Source organism: Geotrypetes seraphini, chromosome 2 (genome assembly GCF_902459505.1).
Source record: "Geotrypetes seraphini chromosome 2, aGeoSer1.1, whole genome shotgun sequence".
NCBI classification, from domain to species: domain Eukaryota; kingdom Metazoa; phylum Chordata; class Amphibia; order Gymnophiona; family Dermophiidae; genus Geotrypetes; species Geotrypetes seraphini.
The window spans coordinates 74,577,138-74,600,872 of NC_047085.1; the positions used below are offsets into that span (position 1 = coordinate 74,577,138).

The 23,735-nt window shown below is 45.6% G+C and overlaps 1 protein-coding gene across 5 annotated transcripts in view; it reads left to right on the forward strand.

The window, feature by feature from the left end:
• Nucleotides 1-21,443, forward strand: part of VIRMA (vir like m6A methyltransferase associated) — a 354,442-nt gene extending 332,999 nt beyond the window's left edge. For 3 of the 5 annotated variants that reach the window (XM_033933183.1, XM_033933184.1, XM_033933185.1), the window contains exons 23-25: nt 712-1,043; nt 10,105-10,245; nt 20,899-21,443. In XM_033933183.1, coding sequence (XP_033789074.1) covers nt 712-1,043; nt 10,105-10,245; nt 20,899-21,056 — 631 coding nt within the window. In that variant the 3' untranslated portion in view covers nt 21,057-21,443. The remainder of the gene's footprint in view (nt 1-711; nt 1,044-10,104; nt 10,246-20,898) is intronic. The other 2 variants (XM_033933186.1, XM_033933187.1) reach the window with 1 other exon arrangement.
• The last annotated feature ends 2,292 nt before the right edge of the window (nt 21,444-23,735 follow it).

The window sequence follows — 23,735 nt, forward strand, 5'->3', positions numbered from 1 at the left end:
GTAAATTCTCAAAAATTTCTAAAGACTTTTACAAAAAGAGAATTTATATCATATCAACTATAACAATAAATATATATAAATGTGCTCGTGAAAGCCAAAACAAGCTTTTGGTATACGAGTTCAGGACTCTACCGGCTCAGGCTCAAATACATCATAGCACCCCTCCTTGCCTACCAGTAAACTAGATTTTTCACTTTTTCTGAACAAGGTAAAAAGCAAATTGTCAAAAATGAAGGGTACTTATCTTTAGCTGGAGAAATTGATACGTCTTAAGTTCACAATACTTCAAGTCCAAAGTGCTCAGTGCTCCCCGTTGATGTCAAAAAACAAAAGACCAAAAAAGTAAAAATACAAATCATATTCCATATAAGAGTCAACAATGTCCATTAATCCAAAAAGTCACAGACTTCCTCTACACAGTATGTGTTTCCCTAATAGCTTTTTAACACAGTACATGTTTCCCGATGGCTTCTTCAAGAGGAAAATGAATCAACAGTATAGGAAAAGTAGTATTGTATCAAGCATCTTCAAATAATCATTCACATCAAACAAATCAAAAAATTTTGTTTTAAAAAATTTTTTGACTTGTTTGATTTGTTAGATTCTTACTAAACCTATATTTCAGATTTTAAAAATTAAAGTTAAAAGATCTGGAGAGATCAGATCAGTAGAAAAAAAGTGTTCATACTATATTTATTTTAACATTTTTAGTGGCAAATCTGATTATATTGAACCTGCTAAGAGAGCACACATCCTACCACCTCCTAGAGGACGAGGTCGAGGAGGATTTGGGCAGGGTTTACGGCCACATGACCTCTTCCGTCAGAGAAAGCAGAACACAAGCAGACCACCTTCCATGCATGTGGATGACTTTGTTGCTGCAGAAAGCAAAGAAGTGATCCCCCCCGTTGGAATACCACCTCCAAAGAGGCTACCTAAAGTATCACAGAAAGTTACTGTGCGAGGTGCTTTCTCAGGGAACCGAGGTGGACGAGGGACTTTCCACAGTCAGAATCGATTCTTTACACCTCCTGCTCCAAAAGGTAAGTTCCTTTGTTGTGACAGTAGGAATAGTAATGTAATGTAATGTAATTTATTTCTTATATACCGCTACATCCGTTAGGTTCTAAGCGGTTTACAGAAAATATACATTAAGATTAGAAATAAGAAAGGTACTTGAAAAATTCCCTTACTGTCCCGAAGGCTCACAATCTAACTAAAGTACCTGGAGGGTAATAGAGAAGTGAAAAGTAGAGTTAGAGGAAAAATAAAAATAAAATAAACATTTTAACAAGACAGCATTGATCTAAATACTTTGGAAGGTAGAAGAGAGGAGAGAAAGGAATAGAAGCAGAAGGGGGAGCCGTTGAACAGTAGAATTCTGGAGAAATTTAAATGATAGAAATAGAACAAAACAAAGACAAAAGGCAAAACAATAGATAAGATTAAAGATAAATCATAAGCTGGAAAGAAAAATAAAATAAAACTTTGTCTTCAATCCACGGTTTCAGCGTCAGTGATGAAGTGGAGCAAGTAAGTTTAGGAGGAGCGATTGACGTTTCCAGAAAGGGCTTCTTCAGGGAAGAGACTTGGCAGACAGTCCCAGGATGCCTATGTCTCCTCCCCTGCGATGTTCTCCCATCCATGCATTCCCTCCCAGACACACTGCCCGTGCCCCAGCTGCTCCAAGGAGGCTGCCCCAGATGAGGCCCACGGTGAATGCAGGATTCTCTCCTCTGCGGGAAAGCCGCCCAGAGCCGACAGTCGATCTTCTTAGCGGACTCAGTGTGTGGACTCAGCTAGAGTAGTAGTTTTACTATTTCCTGAAGGTTTGCTTCATGACCACTACAGTTCTGTAATAGTGCTCTAGACCTAAGCTACTAGGTTAATTCATTAATAGTTGTCTCTCTCTTAAATTTTTTAATTTATAAACTTTATTTTCTTTTTGTTGTTTTGTTTGCTGTGCTGCTGACTTTTGAGGGGGGGGGGAGGGAAGAAGGCCCTGCCTCGTGTATCTCGGGGCCTATCGGAGTCCAGGTCCCTGAATAACTTGTTTTTGATTGGATAATGTTGCGGACTTTCCTGTTTGGATGATGTGGGCTATGTGATCTTTCATTGTATTCCATATTGCTTGTTGATTTTTCATTCTTGTAGTTACAGTTGGGGGGTGGGAGTAGGGAGGGATGTTATATTCAGGGCTTTTGCTGTATAATTCCTGGACACATGCTGTACCTCATGATATTTGTATTATTTTCTCTCTTTGTTCAATAAAAATTGTTTTCAAGTAATAAAAAGAGGCAAATAATAAAACTATTAATCACCTTTCTGATGAGATTCTTATATAATGCTATTAAGTGTTAATTTAGAAATTGGTTTCCTCAATGACCCAATAAGTGGATTATAGCTTTTGAATGTTAGAAACAGCTGCATTAAGTCCATCCAATAATAATGTATCACTGTTTGCTATTCAATTAGACTAGCCTAGTAACTGCAATACTTTTTTCGTTTCTATGTGTCAAGACAGAAAAATTGAGTAAATTTCCTTTTTTTTCCCAGACAATTTCTGAATTTGTATATAATGTACATTGTTGTAATATACAGTCCATCATTTATGTAACTGAAATCCATTGTTTTTGTAATCCATTGGTATAAATGACATGCCCTTTGCCTTATTTTTGGCACTTATTAAACCAAAGAGGAGGTGATGCTGTCTAAAAATAAAGAACACTTCAGTTTATTATATCCACAAAGTCAGTCAGCATGGTTGCATGCTGTATAGTCTTTGAACTGTCCAAAATATTTTCTATTGTGAATGTTGGCTTGTAACCCGTTCTGAGCTGCTGAGAGGTCGGGATAGAAATGGTAATAAATAAATAATTGAAAAATATAGGATTATGAGCTGAGAATATTTGGACACTCAAGACTCTACAGTGGGATACAGCTGGGCTTGTAGCTACAGGTAGGCTGGAGCGGGCTTGGACCCACCCAGTTTGGGCTCAGTTCTGCCCAGCAGCAGTGCATCTTAACCTAGTGCCAGTGTGGAGGGAACAGGCTGGGCTCCTGTGGTCCTGGCTGTGTCCCTCTCGTTATGGGTCAATGGCAATGATTTCCACAAGCTGCCTGCTACTAACCTGGAAGCCTCTCATCTGCTGTGTCCCGCCTAGGCAGAGAAACAGGAATTTATGGCAGAGGGGAGGCTTCTGGGTTAGCATCGGGCAATATATGGAAATCATTGCTGCTGACCCATGAAGAGAGATACAGCTAGGACTCCTGGAGCCCTGACCTTTCCTTCCATGCTGGCAAGAGAAGACCTATGGATGAAGTAGGATGAGGGACAGATAGGGAGATGCTGATGGGGAGGTGAGAAAGGGAAAATTGCTTGGCATTGAATGGAGGGGACTAGGGAGGAAGGGAGAGATGCAGCAAAGGGTGGAGAGGGGCCAGAAAGGGATACATTTTGTAGATGGGGAGGGGGATGGGGATAGCGTGGGGTAGGGTCAAGAGAGGAAGAAAATGTTGGATATGGGGCTGGAGGAAAGAGAGAGGGTGCATGGGGAGAAAGGGAGTAATATTGGACATGATAGTAGAGGAGAGGAAGGGAAATATGTTGCATGAAAGTGACTGTTAGGTCTTTATCTGCTGTCATTTACTATATTACTATGAAGGGAGTAGGAAGAGAGATGTTGGACCTAGGGCACAAGAGAGGGAAGGAGAGATGTTGGATATGGGGGGGAAGGAGAGATACATAGGAGGTAAAGAGGGAGATGTTGGATCTAGAAACAGAAGGGATTGATGGAGAGAGATGAGTGAGGGAAAAGAGGGAGAATGCTGGACCATGGGGGAGAGGACAGAAGGGAAGAAAGAAGGGACAGGGAGATGAGAGATTATGAGAGCAGGGAAAGGAAAAAAAAGGGAGCAGATGCTGGGCCAAAAAGGCAGAGAAAGGAAGAACTGGGAATGGTGGAACTATGTGGACGAGGCCAGAAGGGGGTGACAAGGAAATTAATTAAAGGTTAGTGGTTACAGAGGGTAGAAATATGGTACTGGGGAGTAGATTAAAGATAAAAGGGATTAGAGGACTGGGGAAGGAGAGATGGGGAATGAGAGAGCTATTAGGGAAAGAAGATTGAAACTTTATAGGTAGCTGAAAAGTAAAAAGGGTGAAATTTGAGTTGACAGGCAGAAAAGAAAGAAAAAGAGGAAAGAGCTAAAGGAGCAATCAGTATGCCAGAGGTAAATATAGTGAAGGAATAGAGAGGAGAAAAGACAAATGACAGCAGCCGCTTGAAAGAGAATTAGCAAATGATACGAAAACAGAAAAGAGAACAGAAACTAACGTGATGGGAAAAAAATCCAGGCAACAAAATAGAAAAAAGCATTATATTTTGAATATTTTAAATGGAATATGTTAGCTTTGGTAAATATGCCTTCCAAATGTCTGTATTTTGTTCAGTAGTAAAGGAAATGTATTTCTGTTTTTATTTCTTGTGTTGCAGTACATGCTAAGTTTAACTTCTTAGGGTTTCCAGTTCATTTTTTTTGTCTTAAATATTTTTATTTCTAATTTGTGATCCCTTGTTCTGTATTTGATGAGGGTACCTTCAATATGATGGTAATGGCAGGTGGGGAAATTAGAGGGGAGACAGAGAGAAGAGGGGGGTCTCCTTTAATTTCTGACCTGGGCCCTAATATGTATAGCACTGGTTTGACCCTTGCTGTATAGCTGCTGGGAATCCTCCAGCATCCTCAGCTGAGGACCTCCTCTAAAGATGGCTAAAACTCCCTTCTACTAGTTAGCAATAGCATCCTTGAGTCACTTGCAACTAAGCATGCTGGCTGGCATTGGTTGGTTTGGGATGTTGCTGCTGCATGCCAGGCTTGGTAAAAGGAATTTCTGGTCACCTTTAGAGAAAGCCTTCAGCTGACAGAGCTTGAGGATCCTCATTAGCTTAACTATTTATGTTTTTGAGGTGAGGGTAGACCGTGATAGAGAATCTTGTGACCACCCACCTTGGGCTCAGGCCCATCCAAAATTGGCTGTCTGGCTATGCCACAGGGATAGAATGTAGCCATGTATTTTCTTGACATATTTCAAATGCTGAACTTAACTCTTTAACTAAAACTTAATGGCCGATTTAAAGTAAGTTAAGCTCTTCAGCCAACCAGAAACAGGGCGTTGCTTTGGTAGGATTTTTCTGTTCTTTCTTTTTTCTTCCAGCTGTAAGTACTGCAACCACAGTGTGGCTGGGAAACATTGGGTCAGCAAAGCTGCTGCTCAGGTTACAGCTTCTGTCTCTGTGCAGACAGAAAATGTTACCCAGGCAGAGGGAGTGGTTCCATGCGCAAGCTGTCTTCTGCTTGAATCCCTTATGAAGGAAGTAAAGGAACTGAGAGAGGAGATGGCAAGACTTAGAAGCATCTATGAGAATGAGACGTACGTTGATGAAATGGTTCAAGAGGCGTCAAAGATCTCCAGTAGTGGGAAGACAAGGCTGTGCTGAAGGAAGACAGCTGAACCCAGATTACGAAACCCTGCAAGATTCGTACTGTGACTTCACCTGCCCTTGAACTGAAAAACCAGTGTGCTGCCCTGGAAGTGGAGGAAGCATCCCAGGGAGAGGAAGGACTAAAGCTTGAAATCGCCAAAATTGCTGGATCCATGACCACTAGGAGGCGTAAGGTAGTGGTGGTTGGAGATTCCCTTCTAAGAGGTAGAGAAGCGTCCAGCTGCAAACCCATGAAATATGCTGTCTGCCTGGTGCCAAAATCCAAGATGTTACGGAGAGATTGCCAAGACTCATCAAGCATGATGACTATTATCCAGTGTTCTTCATCCATGTTGGCACTGATACTGCCAGATAACCCTGTAAACGTATCAAAAGCGACTTTGTGGTTCTGGGAGAGAAGGTGAAGCAGTCAGGTGTGTCCCGCATCGCAGGCTGTTGAGCAAAATGAAATCAATGGGGCTGGGAGAAACACTAACTACATGGGTCAATGACTGGCTGAGTGGCAGACTTCAGAGGGTAGTAGTTAACGGTACCCTCTCTAAAACATCGGAGGTGACCAGTGGAGTACCGCAGGGCTCAGTCTTGGGCCCGCTCCTTTTCAACATATTCATAGGTGACCTAACTCAAGGGCTTCAAGGTAAGGTAACGTTATTCGCTGACGACGCCAAACTATGCAATATAGTGAGAGATGGCAGTTCACCCGATAGTATGACAAAGGACCTACATTTGTTGGAGCTTTGGTTCTCGACCTGGCAGCTGGGCTTCAACGCTAAGAAATGCAAGATCATGCACCTCGGCAGCAGAAATCCGTGCAGAACTTACACCTTGAATGGTAAGACCTTAGCTAGAACTTCAACAGAACGAGACTTGGGAGTGATCATCAGCGCAGACATGAAAACTGCTGATCATGTGGAGAAGGCTTCATCTAAGGCAAGACAGTTGTTAGGTTGCATCCTCAGGAGTTTCGTCAGCCGGAAGCCTGAAGTCATAATGCCATTATACAGAACCATGGTGAGGCCTCATTTGGAATACTGTGTGCAATTCTGGAGGTCACACTACCGAAAAGATGTGCTAAGAGTAGAGTCAGTGCAACGGATGACCACCAGGATGGTCTCGGGGCTCAAGGATCTATCGTACGAGGAAAGGCTGAAAAATTTGCGGCTGTACTCACTCGAGGAACGTAGGGAGAGAGGAGACATGATCGAGACGTTTAAGTATATTACCGGCCGTATCGAGATGGAAGAAGAGATTCTCTTTCTCAAAGGACCTTTAGCCACAAGAGGGCATCCGCTCAAACTCAGGGGCGGGAAATTTCATGGCGACACCAGGAAATATTTCTTCACCGAGAGAGTGGTTGATCCTTGGAACGAGCTCCCGGTGCAGGTGATCGAGGCAAACAGCGTGCAAGAATTTAAGAGCAAATGGGATGCCCATGTGGGATCCCTTAGAGCAGGGGTGTCCAATGTCAGTCCTCGAGGGCCGCAATCCAGTCGGGTTTTCAGGATTTCCCCAATGAATATACATGAGATCTATTAGCATACAATGAAAGCAGTGCATACAAATAGACCTCATGTATATTCATTGGGGAAATCCTGAAAATCCGACTGGACTGCGGCCCTCGAGGACCGACATTGGACACCCCTGCCTTAGAGGGTTAAGCCAAGGGAACCTGTCACCAGGAGTGGGATCCCTAGGATAGTAGACTTGGGGGTGGGTCAGTAGAGTGGGCAGACCTGATGGGCTATGGCCCTTATCTGCCGTCATCTTCTATGTTTCTATGTTTCATGTGGTATTCTCATCCATCCTCCATGTCGAGGGTAAAGGCCAGGGCAGAGAAGCTCTCATCCTAGAAATGAATGCATGGCTATGTGGATGATGTCATTGAGAGCATTTTGGCTACCTGGACCATGAGATGATTTTACAAGGGTTGCTGAGCAGGGATGGTCTACATCTATCAAAGAAGGGAAGAAGTGTCTTAAGCGGCAGGCTGACTAATCTGCTGAAGAGGGCTGAAAACTAGAAGTTATGGGGCAGGTTGATCAAAGTCCCCAGGTGAGTATACACGGATGGGAAAAGAGGGCAATGTCTGGAAAGCAGTATATACTAATGCTCGAAGTATGGGAAACAAGATTATGGATCTAGAAGCTGTGATGGAAGAAAATGAGTTGGATATAGTGGCAGTCACGGAGACTTGGTTCACGGAGAACCGTGACTGGGATGTAGATATACCAGGCTATAATCTGTTCAGGAAAGACAGGGTAGGAAGAAAAGGAGGGGGAGTAGCATTATATGATAAAGATCATATTAAAGCCACACAATTGCAGGATCTGCAAGGCAAGGAAGAGGCACTGTGGATCAATTTGGAAAGAGGAAATGGTGAATATATTTACATTGGTTTGATATACAGGCTTCCTTCACAGATGGAAGAAGTGGACAGAGATTTAATATCTAAAAAAGGGGAAGTTTTACAAATAGGTGATTTTAACATGCCAGATGTTGATTGGGGTATACCTATTGTGTGGTCTTCTAGAAGTAGGGAGATCCTGGATTCTCTACAAGAACTGTTCCAGCAGTTGGTAATGGAACACACACGGAATGGGGTCATACTTGATTTATGCTTACAAACAAGGAAAATGTTTCTGATGTTACAGTGGGCGATTATCTGGCATCCAGTGATCACTGCATGGTACGGTTTAATATTAAGATGGGTATAAAGAGGGCTCATTCAAAAGCAGATGTGGTCCCTCTCCACAAAAGTGGAAGTAAGGAAAAAATGTAGGAAGATACAGGCCGGTAAGTCTGACTTCTGTGATAAGCAAATTAATGGAAACGCTTTTAAAACAGAGAATGGTGAAATTTCTGGAATCCTGTGGATTACAGAACTGGAGGCAACATGGATTCACTAGAGTTAGGTCTTTTCAGACAAATCTGATCAATTTCTTTGACTGGGTGACCAGAGAATTGGATAGAGGGAGTGCACTAGATGTGGTTTAGTTAGATTTTAGCAAAGCCTTCGATAATGCTCTACACAGACGTCAAATAAATAAACTGAGTGCCCTCGGGATGGGCCTAAAACTGTTTGAGTGGAAGGCGACAGAGGGTATTGATCAATGGAGATGGCTCTGAGGAAAGGGATGTTGCTATTGTGTGCTTCAAGGTTCTGCTCTTGGGCCTGTTGTTTTTAACATTTTTATAAACAATATTACTGAAGGGCTATCAGGTAAGATTTACCTCTTTGCGGATGGTACCAAAATCTGCAATAGAGTAGACACCTGGAATGGTGTGAATAACATGAAGAAAGACCTGGCAAAGCTTGAAGAATGGTCTGAAATTTAGCAGCTAAAATTTAATTTTAAGAAATGCAAGGTCATGCATTTGGGCTGCAAAAACCCGAGGGAATGTTACAGTTTAGGGGGTGTAAAATAGAGAATGACACGGGGAAAAAATTTGTCCCCGTGATCACCGTCCTTGTCACCGCCCCTTCCCCACGACCACTGTCCCCGCCCTGTCCCCATCCCCGTGACCACTGTCCCCGCCCTGCCCCATCCCCTTGACCACTGTCCCCGCCCCGTCCCCAAGACTACTATCCCCGCAGCATCCATACAAGCCTCAGTACTGCAATATTTAGCTTATTCCTTCCTTATAAATCAAAGTTCTGACTGCTGAACTAGAGAAAGAGATGTTCAGCTGGCAGGGCTTTGTTTATAAATTTGAATCAACTAATATATTACTTTATCCTAAAGAAAATAAATATAATTTTTTTTTTTCTACCTTTGTTGTCTGGTTTCTGCTTTCCTCATCTTCTCCTCATTCAATTCCTTCCATCCACTGTCTGCCTTCTCTCTGCGTCTTTCATTTGCTCTGTTACTGTGCTTCTCCCTTCCATCTCTCCCTCACACACCCCCAATTGGTCTTGCATCCATCTTCTTCCCTCCGCTTCCCCCATAGTCTGGCGTCTCTGTTCCCCATTTCCCTTTAGTGTCTTCTCCCGACTCTGTCTTCCACATTTCCCTTCAGCATCTGTTCCTCTCCACCTCCCTTCAGCATCTGTTCCATTCTTTTCCACCACCACCTTTCCCTCTCACCACCCCCTTCAGCGTCTGTTCCTTTCCACCGCCCTTCAGCATCCCTCACACGTTTCTACCATCTCTCTCCCTCCCTCTTACCTTCGTGGCGCGTTACAGTGTAATTTGTTCAAGCCGCCGGAGCCTGCCTGAAGTCGCATGCGTCTGCAGGCGGAAGCTTCTCTGACGCAAATTCCGGTTGAGGTAAACAGGCAACAAGAAACTATGCCTTTACTGCCTATACCAAGCATGTTACTCTGTTGATTTGTATAGTTTCTTGTTAACATTGTTGTCTTGTCATTGGTTGTTTGCAAAAAAATAAAAGTCCTCTCTTTTTTTTTTTATTTTTAAGCAAGCATAAACAATATTTTCTCTCAGTTTTTGTGCATCTATCTTTACCAGTCAACTAGCAATAAAGCATATTTTCATAATTATGTACTACCAAAGACTCATGTCTTATTTTCTTTACAAGTGCAGAAGTAATGAATTTGAAATGTTGAACTGTGCAAATCTTTTCTATTCTTTGTGCTTAGGAAATTATAGTCGGCGTGAGGGGGTGCGGGGTTTGAGCTGGACTGCACAAACTACACCACGCGGAACATACAGTGAAAGCAGAGGCGGTCAAAGCAGCTTTAACAGGGGACCATTACCACCTTTACGGCAAAGCTCTGCAGGTATATATAGTTCTACTGTATATGAAAAGTTTAACATTAGTACATATAAACATAGTCTCATAAAGATGCGTATCTGTATAAAGAATAATTAATGGTGCTCTTACTGCTAGACCTAAGATGAAATACAGTAAAAGTTCCAATATTTATAACCTATTCCATCTACAGTATTGGGCAGGAAACAAATTCACATGGAAAAATTAAACATAAAATATAAATGATCATGATTGAACACAGTGCATCAGGCACATCATAGTTGCAATTCTGTCATAAAAACTGCACACTATTTTGCAAAGCCATATTCTCCTATGATACTGCATGCTCTCATCACAACATAAATGCCCGCTGAAACAACCAATTATATTTTCAATTTTTCTCAGTTCCTGAGGCAGCAAATTCCATTTTGCTGGGCCTGTCGTTAAAATACACAAGCGTATATCTCAAGCAGATGACATTGTTGAATGGAGGGAATATGCAGTTGGCGAGAGCCAACAAAGCATAACAAGATATGTTGGTCTATAAATTCAAAAAGTCAGATTTCTTATTTTGGGGTATTACCATTTAATGTTCAATGGATTATAGTTAGCTTTAGCTGAAATCTTAAATTTCATCTGCCATATTACTAGAAGCCAATGTAAAGCACTGAATCCCTATTGGCCTCTCTAATCTCTAAGGTTCAGCAACTGCATTCTCGTAATAAGTTTGCTGTCCTTCTACAATTCGACCTCTCCGCAGCTTTTGACGTTGTCCACCACGACATTCTAATTTTCCAACTCTCCGAGATAGGCATTAGCTCCATAGTTCTTGATTGGTTCTCCAAATTCTTGCGCTCCCGCTCTTACATGGTTAACATGAGCGGCACCTCATCCTCCCCCTGGACCCCAACTTGTGGTGTCCCACAAGGCTCACCCCTCTCCCCAATCCTCTTTAACATTTACATGTCCTCCCTGAAACTACTCCAACTATCCCCCCTTGAAACTCTTTACACTTACGCTGATGACATCCTCGTCCTCCTTGAGACCGACTTGAACCTCACTAACCTCTCCACGAACATATCCTCATGCATAAAGAACCTCCAATTCTGGGCATTCACAATGCATATGAAACTAAACGAGTCCAAAACAAAACTCCTTTGGCTCGGCCCAAAATTAGACCATCTACCTTCCTCCATCCCATTGTCCTCCGGCCCCCCATTACAGCTCGAGTTCTCAAGCAAAGTTCTGGGTGTCACCTTAGACTCTTCTCTATCCTTCAACGAACATCTCCAATCCCTGGTGAAGAAATGCTTCTTCAGCCTTCACATGCTAAGGAAAGTCAGACCCTATTTTCACCAAAAACACTTCGCAGTCCTAGTACAATCCATCATCCTCTCCAGATTGGATTATTGCAATTCTATCTACCTCAGCCTAACCAAGAAAAGCCTCCACAGACTTCAGCGGATTCAGAACGCCGCAGCTAAGCTTGTTTTCGCGAAAAACAAATTTGATCATGTCTCACCACTCCTGTCTAAGCTCCATTGGCTCCCAGTAATCCCCAGGATCCATTTCAAATGTGCGTGTCTGGCCTACAAGATCTTACATGGCATCCTTCCTGCCGTTATCCCTCTATCCTGGAACTCCCCAACCCCTACTTCCTCCAGATCCTCCCAAATTTTTAAACTATCCTTCCCTTCCATAAAAGGTATTTCCCATGCAGGCAAACTTGGGTCATTCATATAGAAACATAGAAATAGACGGCAGATAAGGGCCCACGGCCCATCTAGTCTGCCCACCTTAATGTCCCTCCCCTACCTTTGCCCTGTGAATAGATCCCATGTGCCGATCCCATTTGGCCTTAAAATCAGGCACGCTGCTGGCCTCAATCACCTGTAGTGGAAGACTATTCCAGCGATCAACCACTCTTTCAGTGAAAAAGAATTTCCTGGTGTCACCTCGTAGTTTCCCGCCCCTGATTTTCAACGGATGCCCTCTTGTTGTCGTGGGACCCTTGAAAAAGAAGATATCTTCCTCCGCCTCGATGCGGCCCGTAAGATACTTGAACGTCTCGATCATGTCCCCCCTCTCTCTGCGCTCCTCGAGCGAGTATAGCTGTAATTTGTCAAGCCGTTTTTCGTATGGTAGATCTTTGAGTCCCGAGACCATCCGGGTGGCCATTCTTTGCCTCCCCTTTAGAATCACTGAGATCTGGAATAACCTCACCTCCCCACTCCGAACCTCAAGCTCCCTCCAACTCTTCCGCAAACACCTAAAAACCTGGCTATTCTCAAAACTGTAACACTTCCCCCCTCTTAGGCCTCTCACCTTCCCCCCTTTACACCTAACTCTTTAATCTCTCCACTGTAGTTCCTCTCTCATCCTTCTTCCTGTAAACCATGCCGAGCTCCGCATTCGTGGAGATGGTGCGGTATATAAACCCAAGGTTTAGTTTAGTTTAGAGATGAGGGGAAATATGTTCAAAATACTCTGGACTATCGATAGGCCTTTTTGCACCATCTTTGGTAGCCCTAGGTACAACAGTGAGTTGCAGTAATCTAAAGTCTAGATCACTAAGACATGTAGAACAGTTCTAAAGTCATCAATAGGCAAATAATCTTGTAATCAGTGCAGTATGTACAATTTAAAAAAACACAGAGCACATTATTTCCTTTATCAGTGACTTCACAGATAACAAAGGGTTAAGGATCACCCCAAGGGGTAAATATTTGAGAGGCTACAGCAATCTGATGTGTCCCCAGCTGAAAGGCACCTTTCCAATTGGAATGCTTTGTTAACAGCATCTTGCTGGACACTGAGAGAAAGATTTATGGTGCAGAGAGGGAAGAGGAAAGGGGATGGGATTTTTTTATATACTGCCTTTCTGTGGTTACAATCAAAGTAGTTTACATATTATATACAGGTTAGGTATTCATTTTATACTTGAGGCAATGGAGGATTAAGTGACTTGCCTAGTCACAGGGAGCTGCAGTGGAAATAAGAACATATGAAAAGCCGCTGCTGGGTCATACCAGTGGTCCATCACGCCCAGCAGTCCGCTCACGCAGTGTCCCCAGGTCAAAGACCAGTGCCCTAACTGAGACAAGCCCTACTTGCGTTCGTTCTGATTCAGCAGGAACTTGTCCAACCTTGTCTTGAATCCCTGGAGGGTGTTTTCCCTTATAACAGACTCCGGAAGAGCATTCCAGTTCTCTACCACTCTCTGGGTGAAGAAGAACTTCCTTACGTTTGTACGGAATCTATCCCCTTTTAACTTTAGAGAATGCCCTCTCGTTCTTTCCACCTTGGAGAGGGTGAACAACCTGTCCCTATCTACTAAGTCTGTTCCCTTCATTATCTTGAACGTTTCGATCATGTCCCCTCTCAGTCTCCTCTTTTCAAGGGAGAAGAGGCCCAGCTTCTCTAATCTCTCACTGTACAGCAACTCCTCCAACCCGTTAACCATTTTAGTCGCTCTTCTCTGGAACCTTTTGAGTAGTACCTTGTCCTCCTTCATGTAAGGCGACCAGTGCTGGATGCAGTATTCCAGGTGGGGGTGTACCATGGCCCGGTACAGCAGCATGAAAACCTTTTCCGATCTGTTTGTGATCCCCTTTTTAATCATTCCTAGCATTCTGTTCACTCTTTTTGCCACCGCCACACATTGCGCAGATGGCTTCATCGACTTGTCGACCAGTACTCTCAAGTCTCTTTCCTGGGGGGTCTCTCCAAGTACCGCCCTGGACATCTTGAATTCGTGTATGGGATTTTTGATACCAACATGTATTACCTTACACTTATCCACGTTGAACCTCATTTGCCATTTTGCTGCCCATTTCTCGAGCGTGTTTATGTCCTATTGCAGGTCTTCACAATCCCCCTGCGTCTTGACTATTCTGAATAACTTTGTATCGTCTGCAAATTTAATCACCTCACTCGTCGTACCTATTTCAAGATCGTTTATGAATATGTTGAAGAGCACGGGTCCCCTGGCTCTTAGGTTGTTGCAGTAACTTTTAGATTATTCATGTACCTTCTGTGAGATCCAGAGGTGAGGCCTTTAGAAAGGCAGGGGTTAAAATGACTAGGGAAATGCAATGCAAACCCCCTTGCTAATAGTCTGCGAAGAAACTTGTCAAACAAGTGGCAGCCCTCATAAGTCATTTGCAGCTCGGTTCTTGTATTTAGGGAACTATCTCTACCTTGCTGGATCTGGAATCTGTTCTAGTATGACATGATTGTGAAGGTTGTTATCTAATAAAAATATTTAAATGTACTTCCATGGCAATGATCTGGGTTCCATTCTCAAGCCCTGTTAGTTGACATTTAAAATTTTGCCCAAACCATAGTCTATCTCACCAAGAGAGAGCTTGCCACGTGAAAATACACAGTGACTAGGAAGAGATCATTATCCCAGGACAAGCAGGCATGATATTCTCACATGTGGGTGATGTCATCTACGGAGCCCCAGCGCGGACAGCTTTTCAAGCAAACTTGATTGAAGTTTCAAGTTTGCTACACTGCACCACGCATGTGCATGCCTTCTTGCCCACTAGAGGGCGCATCCCCACCTCGTGGTCCTCAGTTCAGTTTTTTCCGCGGAGCCAGAAGCCCTGTGGAAATTGAGCTCCTATTTTTCTGCCTTCTGACACCGCGTCTGGGTTATTTAGCTCGGTCGCTGTGCTTTATTTGTTGTTTTCCTTCTTAGTCCGTCGTTTATCGTCGAAAAAAAAAAAAAAAAAAGTTTTATTTCTTCCGTTCGGCTCCGGGGGCTCCTGGGAGCCGCGGCCGCGGGACGTCGTTCGTTCCCGGCCCCTTTTCTTTTTCATGTCCCGTCCCTTGATGGGCTTTAAAAAATGCACCCGGTGTGATCGGTTGCTGTCAATTACCGATCCGCACCGGTGGTGCTTGATTTGCTTAGGCCCGGAGCACCCTACTGACTCCTGTGAGAGGTGCTCCACTTTTCAATCCAGAGCGCTCCGCCGACGCCATGCCCGGATGGCGGAGCTCTTCTCTGTGGACCCCGCGGCGGGGAAGGCCTCGACGTCGGCTTCGGCCCCGGCCTCGACCTCGGCCTCGGGTCCCTCGACCTCGCCGCGACCCTCGACTTCCTCGAAGCCTGCCACCTCGATCAAGCCTGCCTCGGGTAAGTCCTCGCTTCCGTCCTCGACTCCAGGGTCAGCGAAGAAGCCATCTTCGGGCTCCTCAACAACGGGGGGGTCGTCTTCGGCCCCGCCCCGAGTGTCGAAGCCTGGTGCCCCGAGGGAATACTCGAGACCGAGGTCGTCCTCCAGGGAGCACCCTCCGGCCCCAGACCTACCGGCCATGATGGGGATTCTGGCCTTCCAGGACTTGCTCCGAGCCCTCATTACCTCGGAGCTGTCCGGGGCCCTTGAACACCTGCAGCAGGCCTCGGCCTCGACTGCTCCGGCCTCGACTGCCCCGGCGTCGGCGGCCTCGGTCTCGGTGCCCTCGGCTTCGGCCCCCGGGGTGCTTCCAACCTCGACCCCGACCTTGCCCTCGACCTCGACCTCGGTTGACCAGCCTGAGAGAAGTGTACGGCCTCGGGACAAGGTGCGTCGGGTTAGGAGGATCTCGTCCACGTCCTCTTCCTCGAGATCCTCCCGGGGCTCCTCGCCCTCGGGTCGGCCTCGGGCGAGGCGTCGGCCGAGGAAGCCCAAGCGTTCTCGGGGTTCTCCTCGGAGACGCGGTCGCTCCTCACCGAGCGGAGGTGAGACGTTGCGTGTCTCGGAGCTCCGCCTCGACAATCCGAGGCTTTTCCGGACCTCCGTTGGACGGGGTTCGAGAGACTCCTCGCCGAGACGGAGGGGGCGTGCCTCGGTGCCTCGTACCCCCGGGGACTTCCCCCAAGGGCTCCTCGGGGCATAGGCGGTCCCCAACCCCTTCGAGGTCGCTGGGTGTGGCCTCTTGGGGATCGGGGTCTGGTAGGGAGCCTCGGTATTCCCGCGAGGCTTCCCCCTTCTGCTCGGCGGGAAGGACTTCCCGTATTCCTTCCCCGCCTTCCAGGCCCTCTTCCTTCTCGAACTTCGTGCAGGATATGGCACGTGCTTTGAACCTGGACTTACTTGCTGGGTCTCAGTATACGAAGGAGTTTTTGGAGGAGCAAGACTTGCCCAATCCCCCGAGAGAAACTCCTCGTCTGCCTCTCAATAAGGTACTTCACCAGACCTTCCTGAGAAATCTGGACTCCCCTCTTACAGTCACAATCTGGAGTCCCCTCTTACAAGTACCGGACCATCCCATGTAAGGGCTTCGAGAAAGCACAACTGTCTCACCAGTCGTTGCTCGTGGAGTCGGCGCTCAAGAAGTCGCAGCCCTCCAAGGTCTTGGCGGCGGTCCCGCCCGGACGGGAAGGGCGGACCCTGGACAAGTTTGGTCGTCGCCTCTATTCCAATTCGTTGATGGCTACCAGGGTCCTCAATTATGCCTTTACGTTTTCCTCCTATCTTCAAAGCATGGTCAAAGACTTGCCTCGCTATCAAGGGGTCATGCCGGATTTCCTTAAGGAGGGTTTTGCCACGTTCATGTCCAACCTCTCTCAGTTGCGTCTGTACCTGTTCCACGTAGTTTACGACGCATTTGAATTGGCCTCGAGGGTATCCGCCTTTGCAGTGGCAATGCGCCGGCTGGCATGGCTCCGTACACTTGATATGGACCCTAACTTGCAGGAACGTCTGGCCAATCTACCCTGTGTTGGCTCAGAATTATTTGATGAGTCCCTGGAGGCGGCGACCAAATGTTTGTCGGAACAGGAGCGCTCCCTTGCCTCCTTGGTCCGTCCTAAACCTCGGGCCCCGCCGCAGAAACCATTCAGGCCTCCCCCGAGAAGATACCCGCAGAAGTCCACACCGGCCTTCTCTAGGCCCCCGCCGAGGCGCCTGCCACAACAGGGGAGAGGAGCCCAACAAAAACCTCAGGCGCCGGGGGCGTCCAAGCTGGCGCCGTCTTTTTGACGTGATGTGCGGTTGGGGGCGGGCCCCTTCCTATCGGGGGTCGGCTCCGGGCCTTTTATCCGTCCTGGACCGGGATCACATCAGATGCTTGGGTGCTCCGGATTATCTCCGAGGGCTACTCTCTAAATTTCTCAGCTACGCCGCCGGATCATCCGCCGGGAGCTTGCCCATGTGACCGGACCCAGCTTCCTCTTCTCCTCGCGGAAGCCAGGGCCTTGTTGAGCCTTCGGGCGGTGGAACCTGTACCCCCCGACCAGCGGGGGCGGGGGTTTTACTCCCGTTACTTTTTGGTCCCAAAGAAGACTGGGGACTTACGCCCCATTTTAGACCTCAGAAAGCTCAACAAATTCCTGGTCCGGGAGAAGTTCCGTATGTTATCGCTTCCGGTTTTGTACCCTCTGTTGGAGGAAGGGGACTGGATGTGCTCCCTAGACTTGAAGGAAGCATATACTCATGTTCCGGTGCATCCCGCCTTCCGCAAATTCCTACGGTTTCAGGTGGGGGAGTTGCACCTCCAATATCGGGTCCTCCCCTTCGGACTGGCTTCGTCCCCTCGAGTCTTCACGAAGTGTATGGTGGTAGTCGCTGCAGCCCTGCGATCTCGGGGGCTACAGGTCTTTCCCTACCTGGACGATTGGCTGATCAAGGCCCCGACCAGGGAGGGGGTTATCTCAGCGACCCGACAGACTATCATCTTCCTTCAACGTCTGGGGTTCGAAGTGAACTTCCCCAAGTCTCAGTTGTGCCCGGCTCAATCCCTTCAGTTTATCGGAGCCGTGCTGGACACGGTTCGCCTCCGTTCGTTCCTCCCTCCTCCTCGGTTGGAGGCTCTGCTTCGGTTGAGTCGCCAGGTTTCTCTGCTGCCCGCAGTATCGGCTCAGCGCATGATGATGCTTCTGGGCCACATGGCATCGACGGTCCACGTCACTCCGTTCGCCCGGTTGCATCTGAGGCTTCCTCAGTGGACCTTGGCCTCTCAGTGGCGACAGGATTGCGATCCAGTCTCTTGTCCGATAACGGTGACTCCTTCTTTGAGACGTTCGCTCCGTTGGTGAACAAACTCTTCCAATCTTTCAGGGGGTTTGCTCTTTCTCGTTCCTCCGCACCGCAAGGTCCTGACCACGGACTCCTCGGAGTACGCGTGGGGAGCTCATCTCGACGGTCTGCGGACCCAGGGTCTATGGTCGGCAGAGGACCGCCTTTGTCACATCAATGTGTTGGAGCTTCGTGCCATTTTTCTGGCGGCTCGAGCGTTCTGCCACCTTCTCCACGATCAGGTAGTCCTCGTGCGAACGGACAACCAGGTGGCAATGTATTATGTGAACAAACAAGGGGGTACGGGTTCTTGGCCCCTGTGCCAGGAAGCCCTGCGCCTTTGGGAATGGGCGGTTTCCCAGAACAACTTCCTACGTGCGGTTTACATCCAGGGAGAGAAGAATTGCCTAGCGGACAAACTCAGTCGTCTTCTCCAGCCGCACGAGTGGTCGTTGAACTCCCGAGTTCTGCGCGAGGTCTTCGACCGCTGGGGGACGCCTCAGGTGGATCTGTTTGCCTCACCAGAGACCCGCAAACTGCCTCTTTATTGTTCGCGGATGTACTCCCCGGACCATCTCGAGGCCGATGCCTTTCTTCTCGACTGGGGAGGGAGGTTCCTTTATGCGTTTCCTCCTTTTCCTCTGATCTTGAGGACGCTGGTGCATCTCAAATCGACCAGAGCCACTATGATTCTCATTGCGCCTCGTTGGCCTCGTCAACATTGGTTCTCCCTACTCCTTCAACTCAGTGTCAGGGAGCCTCTGCTTCTGCCTGTTTTTCCCTCTCTGCTGTCTCAGAGTCGGGGTTCGCTGTTGCATCCCAATCTTCAGTCTTTACATCTGACCGCTTGGTTCCTTTCCCTTTGACTTCGATTCCTATTTCTCAGTCTGTGAGGGAGGTTCTGGAAGCCTCGTGTAAGGTCTCGACTAGGCTTTGCTATTCCCAGAAGTGGACCAGATTTTCATCTTGGTGTTCCTCGAACCGTTTGGACCCGAGTTCGGTCCCAGTGTCTTCGGTGCTGGATTATTTGTTGCATCTGTCTAACTCTGGACTGAAGACGACTTCCATTCGGGTGCATCTCAGTGCCATCGCGGCCTTTCATCGCCCTCTAGAGCACAGGTGTCAAAGTCGGTCCTCGAGGGCCAGAATCCAGTCGGGTTTTCAGGATTTCCCCAATGAATCTGCATGAGATCTATTTGCATGCACTGCTTTCAATGCATATTCATTGGGGAAATCCTGAAAACCCGACTGGATTCCGGCCCTCGAGGAGGGACTTTGACACCCCTGCTCTAGAGGGTCGATCTCTTTCTCTTCATCCTCTGGTTGCACGTTTCATGAAGGGTCTCGTGAATGTTCGTCCTCCTCTGAAACCTCCTCCTGTTGTTTGGGATCTTAATGTAGTCCTAGCTCAACTGATGAAGCCTCCTTTTGAGCCTATCGACAAATCTCTTCTTAAGTTTCTCACTTGGAAGGTGGTCTTTTTGATTGCGCTCACGTCCGCTCGTCGGATTAGTGAGCTGCAGGCTTTGGTTGCGGATCCACCTTTTACGGTGTTTCATCATGACAAGGTGGTTCTTCGCACCCATCCTAAATTTTTGCCTAAGGTTGTGTCTGATTTCCACCTCAATCAGTCCATTGTTCTTCCGGTGTTCTTCCCAAAGCCCCACTCCCATCCTGGTGAGGTGGCACTTCACACGCTTGACTGTAAGAGGGCGTTGGCATTTTATCTCCAACGTACCAAGTCTCATCGGAAGGTTACTCAATTGTTTTTGTCCTTTGATCCTAATCGATTGGGACATCCTGTTTCCAAGCGCACCGTGTCCAACTGGTTGGCTGCTTGTATTTCTTTTTGCTACGCTCAGGCTGGTCTTCCGCTCCATGGTCGAGTCACGGGGCATAAGGTCCGGGCTATGGCAGCTTCTGTTGCTTTCCTCCGGTCTACTCCTGTGGAGAACATATGCAAGGCTGCCACTTGGTCTTCGGTTCATACGTTCACCTCCCACTACTGTCTGAACATTTTGTCCAGAAGTGACGGCCGGTTTGGCCAGTCGGTGTTACGTAACCTGTTTTCCTAAATTGCCATCCTCCCACCTGCCCTTTTTTGGTTGGCTTGGAGGTCACCCACATGTGAGAATATCATGCCTGCTTGTCCTGGGATAAAGCACAGTTACTTACCGTAACAGGTGTTATCCAGGGACAGCAGGCATATATTCTCACAACCCGCCCACCTCCCCGGGGATGGCTTCTTTGCTGGTTATGGAACTGAGGACCACGAGGTGGGGATGCGCCCTCTAGTGGGCAAGAAGGCATGCACATGCGTGGTGCAGTGTAGCAAACTTGAAACTTCAATCAAGTTTGCTTGAAAAGCTGTCCGCGCTGGGGCTCCGTAGATGACGTCACCCACATGTGAGAATATATGCCTGCTGTCCCTGGATAACACCTGTTACGGTAAGTAACTGTGCTATATTGGCTCAAGTTTTTAAAAATTTCTGTTCCAATGGAGCCCTCATTACAGTGCTTGAAATGTTCCAAAACAAGGGACAAACAGAAGCCATGTGTAATAAATTGCTTCCAAGAATTGCCAGCTGAGGATTAAAGATAGGAGCATGACTGACTATCAGATTTTGAAAAAAATTCAAAAGATTTTAGAATTTGTTTTTCTCCTCTTTCTAAAGGATATCGCCCGAGTCCCCGTGATCGTGCATCAAGAGGCCGTGGTGGAATTCTTCCTACTTGGGCAACTCTCAGCAGTGGAGGAAGCAGTAGCTCAAGAGGAAAGTTTCCTAGTGGAAACAGTGGAAGGGGTCGTCATGTGCGTTCCTTCACACGGTAGAACTTAATATTGAGGAATCTCCTTTGTATATCAACTTATGCAGATAACATTAAAGAAACAGTAAATGCACTAAAGGACCAATTTAGTTTCCTCGTATCTAGAAGATGATTTGATTAAAGCAGGTTTTGTTTGAAACAAGACTTGAAATGTCAGTAACACTGAAGACTATACATTTTTTAATCTTTTTTGGTCTTTTAATTCATAGACAATTTTTTTGTGCTTAGGGTTTTTTTGGACTTGGAATGCTCAAATACAAAATAGTTTGTTTACATCTAAATGTTTTTTGTTTAAAAAAATAAAAAATGTTAAACATTATGAAATAGTATATCAGATCAGCCTTTTGTTAATGTTTGGAGTTTTCTCAACATAAATTATGCTTTACATTTTTGTCTAGTTGCCTTAATCGTTTGGGGGCCTAATTAAACTTAACTGGGTGACGTTTAACTCAGATTTAATGGAGATTTATATGACAGAAAATGTTGTAGTGGGCACTTAAAAATTCCTAAATGGTACATTTTATAGTTTATGTAAATGTGTAGCTGAAAATCTAGAATGATCACTGTGTACAAGTCTTTACAAATTTCAGGCTTGTTTCTGAATTTTGCTAAATGAAGCCTAGTTGGATTGATCTGAGAAGAGACATGCATTGATCTTGGTCATGTCACTGTGGCCTTTATTTACTAATGCTTTGTGCATGATAGTGACATTATTAGATGTTATCTGCCACAAAGCCTATTTTATGCACTGGCTTTTATGGCAGATTGTGTAATAATGCTGTTTGTTACCTAGTGCTAAGCATTAATTAAATAGAGGCCTATATGTTCTTTATCTATTGTTAAATATTTCATACAAGGGCTTACTGTATATTGTCAATGTAAAGCATAGCTGAACAGAGTTATTCTTAACATTTTAAAAATGTTTTGAGATAAAATTGGTGCAAACTAGGCCAATCAACTGAAGAACATAAGAGCTGTCATATTAGGACATACCGCAGGTCTATCAAGCCCAGTATCCTGTTTCTAGCAGTGGACAACCTAGGTCACAAGTACCTGGCAAGATCCCATAGAGTAAAACATTTTATGCTGCTTATCCTATGAATAAGCAGTGGCACAAAAATAAAGTATAAATCTACTTGTTTTTTTTGAAAGACTATAAAGGCAGATAGTCCAGCTGTTTTTCTCATTCATTTTGGACTTTCAGCTCAATTGAGCCAAGGCCTCTATTGGACTGTGGTGCCATGAGCCTTTTTTTCACATTTCTTGCTTTTTGCCTTTCATTATTAAAAACACTCTTCTCCTTTTATCTAGCCCTGTCATTGTGAAAATGATGCCCTGCTAGGAGCTTCAATCAATAGCTCCTTCCAGGAACCTGGGTCTGTACTAGATGCTGCTATTATATGATATTGGAGACTCTTATACCAAGGCTGTGAACCTTGCTTTTGTAACATCCTTAGTCGGTTCTATACAGCTCTCTTTTCTCTCTGTGCTGTCATCACTCTCCCCACTTCTTTCTGTTCAAACAAAACCGTTTGCTTGTGCACTGCCATGCAGAAATGAAGCCAGACGAGAGCTTCTTGCATATTCCCTTTTGACGGCAACAGTAATCATTTTCAGACTTTATTTTCAGGTTTTTAAAAACAATGCAAAATTGTTCAGAATTAGAGATCAAGTGATAACAAAGAAAAAAATTACCTATGAGGCTGGTACAAGTTTTAAAAGGGATAACTAGAGCTTTGTTAAAAATTTTGCCCATTGTATCTGGTGAAAAATTAGAGTTGCAGCTAAATATCATATTTCATTTGGATTTAACCTATTTTCTGTATTTGTATTTTCAAGTAGTAATATATGGCCACTGTTGGTTAAAACACTTTGAAAATGATGGTAAGTAATATTCTCTGAGGAAAAGATGGTATGGACTACTAAATGCACTGTCACTTTAAATCCTTAGTCAGTGCCCATAGCATGTGCGTGCCGGTGCCTTCCTGCCCAACTTCAACTCACAGTACCATCAGTTCTAAGTTTGTTTGTTTTTTTTTTTGTAAATCATGTTTATTGAGGTCAACCACAGAAACAAAGCCAAGAAGCTGGGTCTTTAGTATTTCATCAGCACATCAAACTTTGAAGCCTTTTTTGTGATTTCTCATTATTTTGTTGTTCTTTTCTTCTTTTTTTTTTTTTTTGGTTTTTTTTTTTGTTTTCCAGTGTTTTATCTAGTTTGGTTAAATTCTGTCAATTGTTTTGATTTTTGTTCTTCAAGCCACTTTGAGGCACTTTGTCAACTCAGGGAGCGTCAACATATGTTGGTATATTTTTACCTTGAACTCCCCGGGCCAACAAGCCTTTTGACTTCTCGTTGGTGGTTTTTCCCTCCAAATCAAAGAGGGTGCCAAGTATCTATGTCAGTGGTCTTTGCTAATTTTTAAGTAAGGACTGTTCTGGGTCCAAAAGAACTGAAGGAGAGCTGACAAATATCTTCCTACTTAGGGCCATGATCCAATAGCACTTCTCGATATTCATTCCTGCCAGAACATCTAGCCTTGGTCACACAGTGAACCCTATGCAAATACAGGACCACAAACTAAAAGTCCTAATATGCACAACTGAAACCCATGATGCCAGATTCTGCATGTATTACACCACCAGAGAAATAGAGAGAAATGCATTTCTTCATGAACAGTGC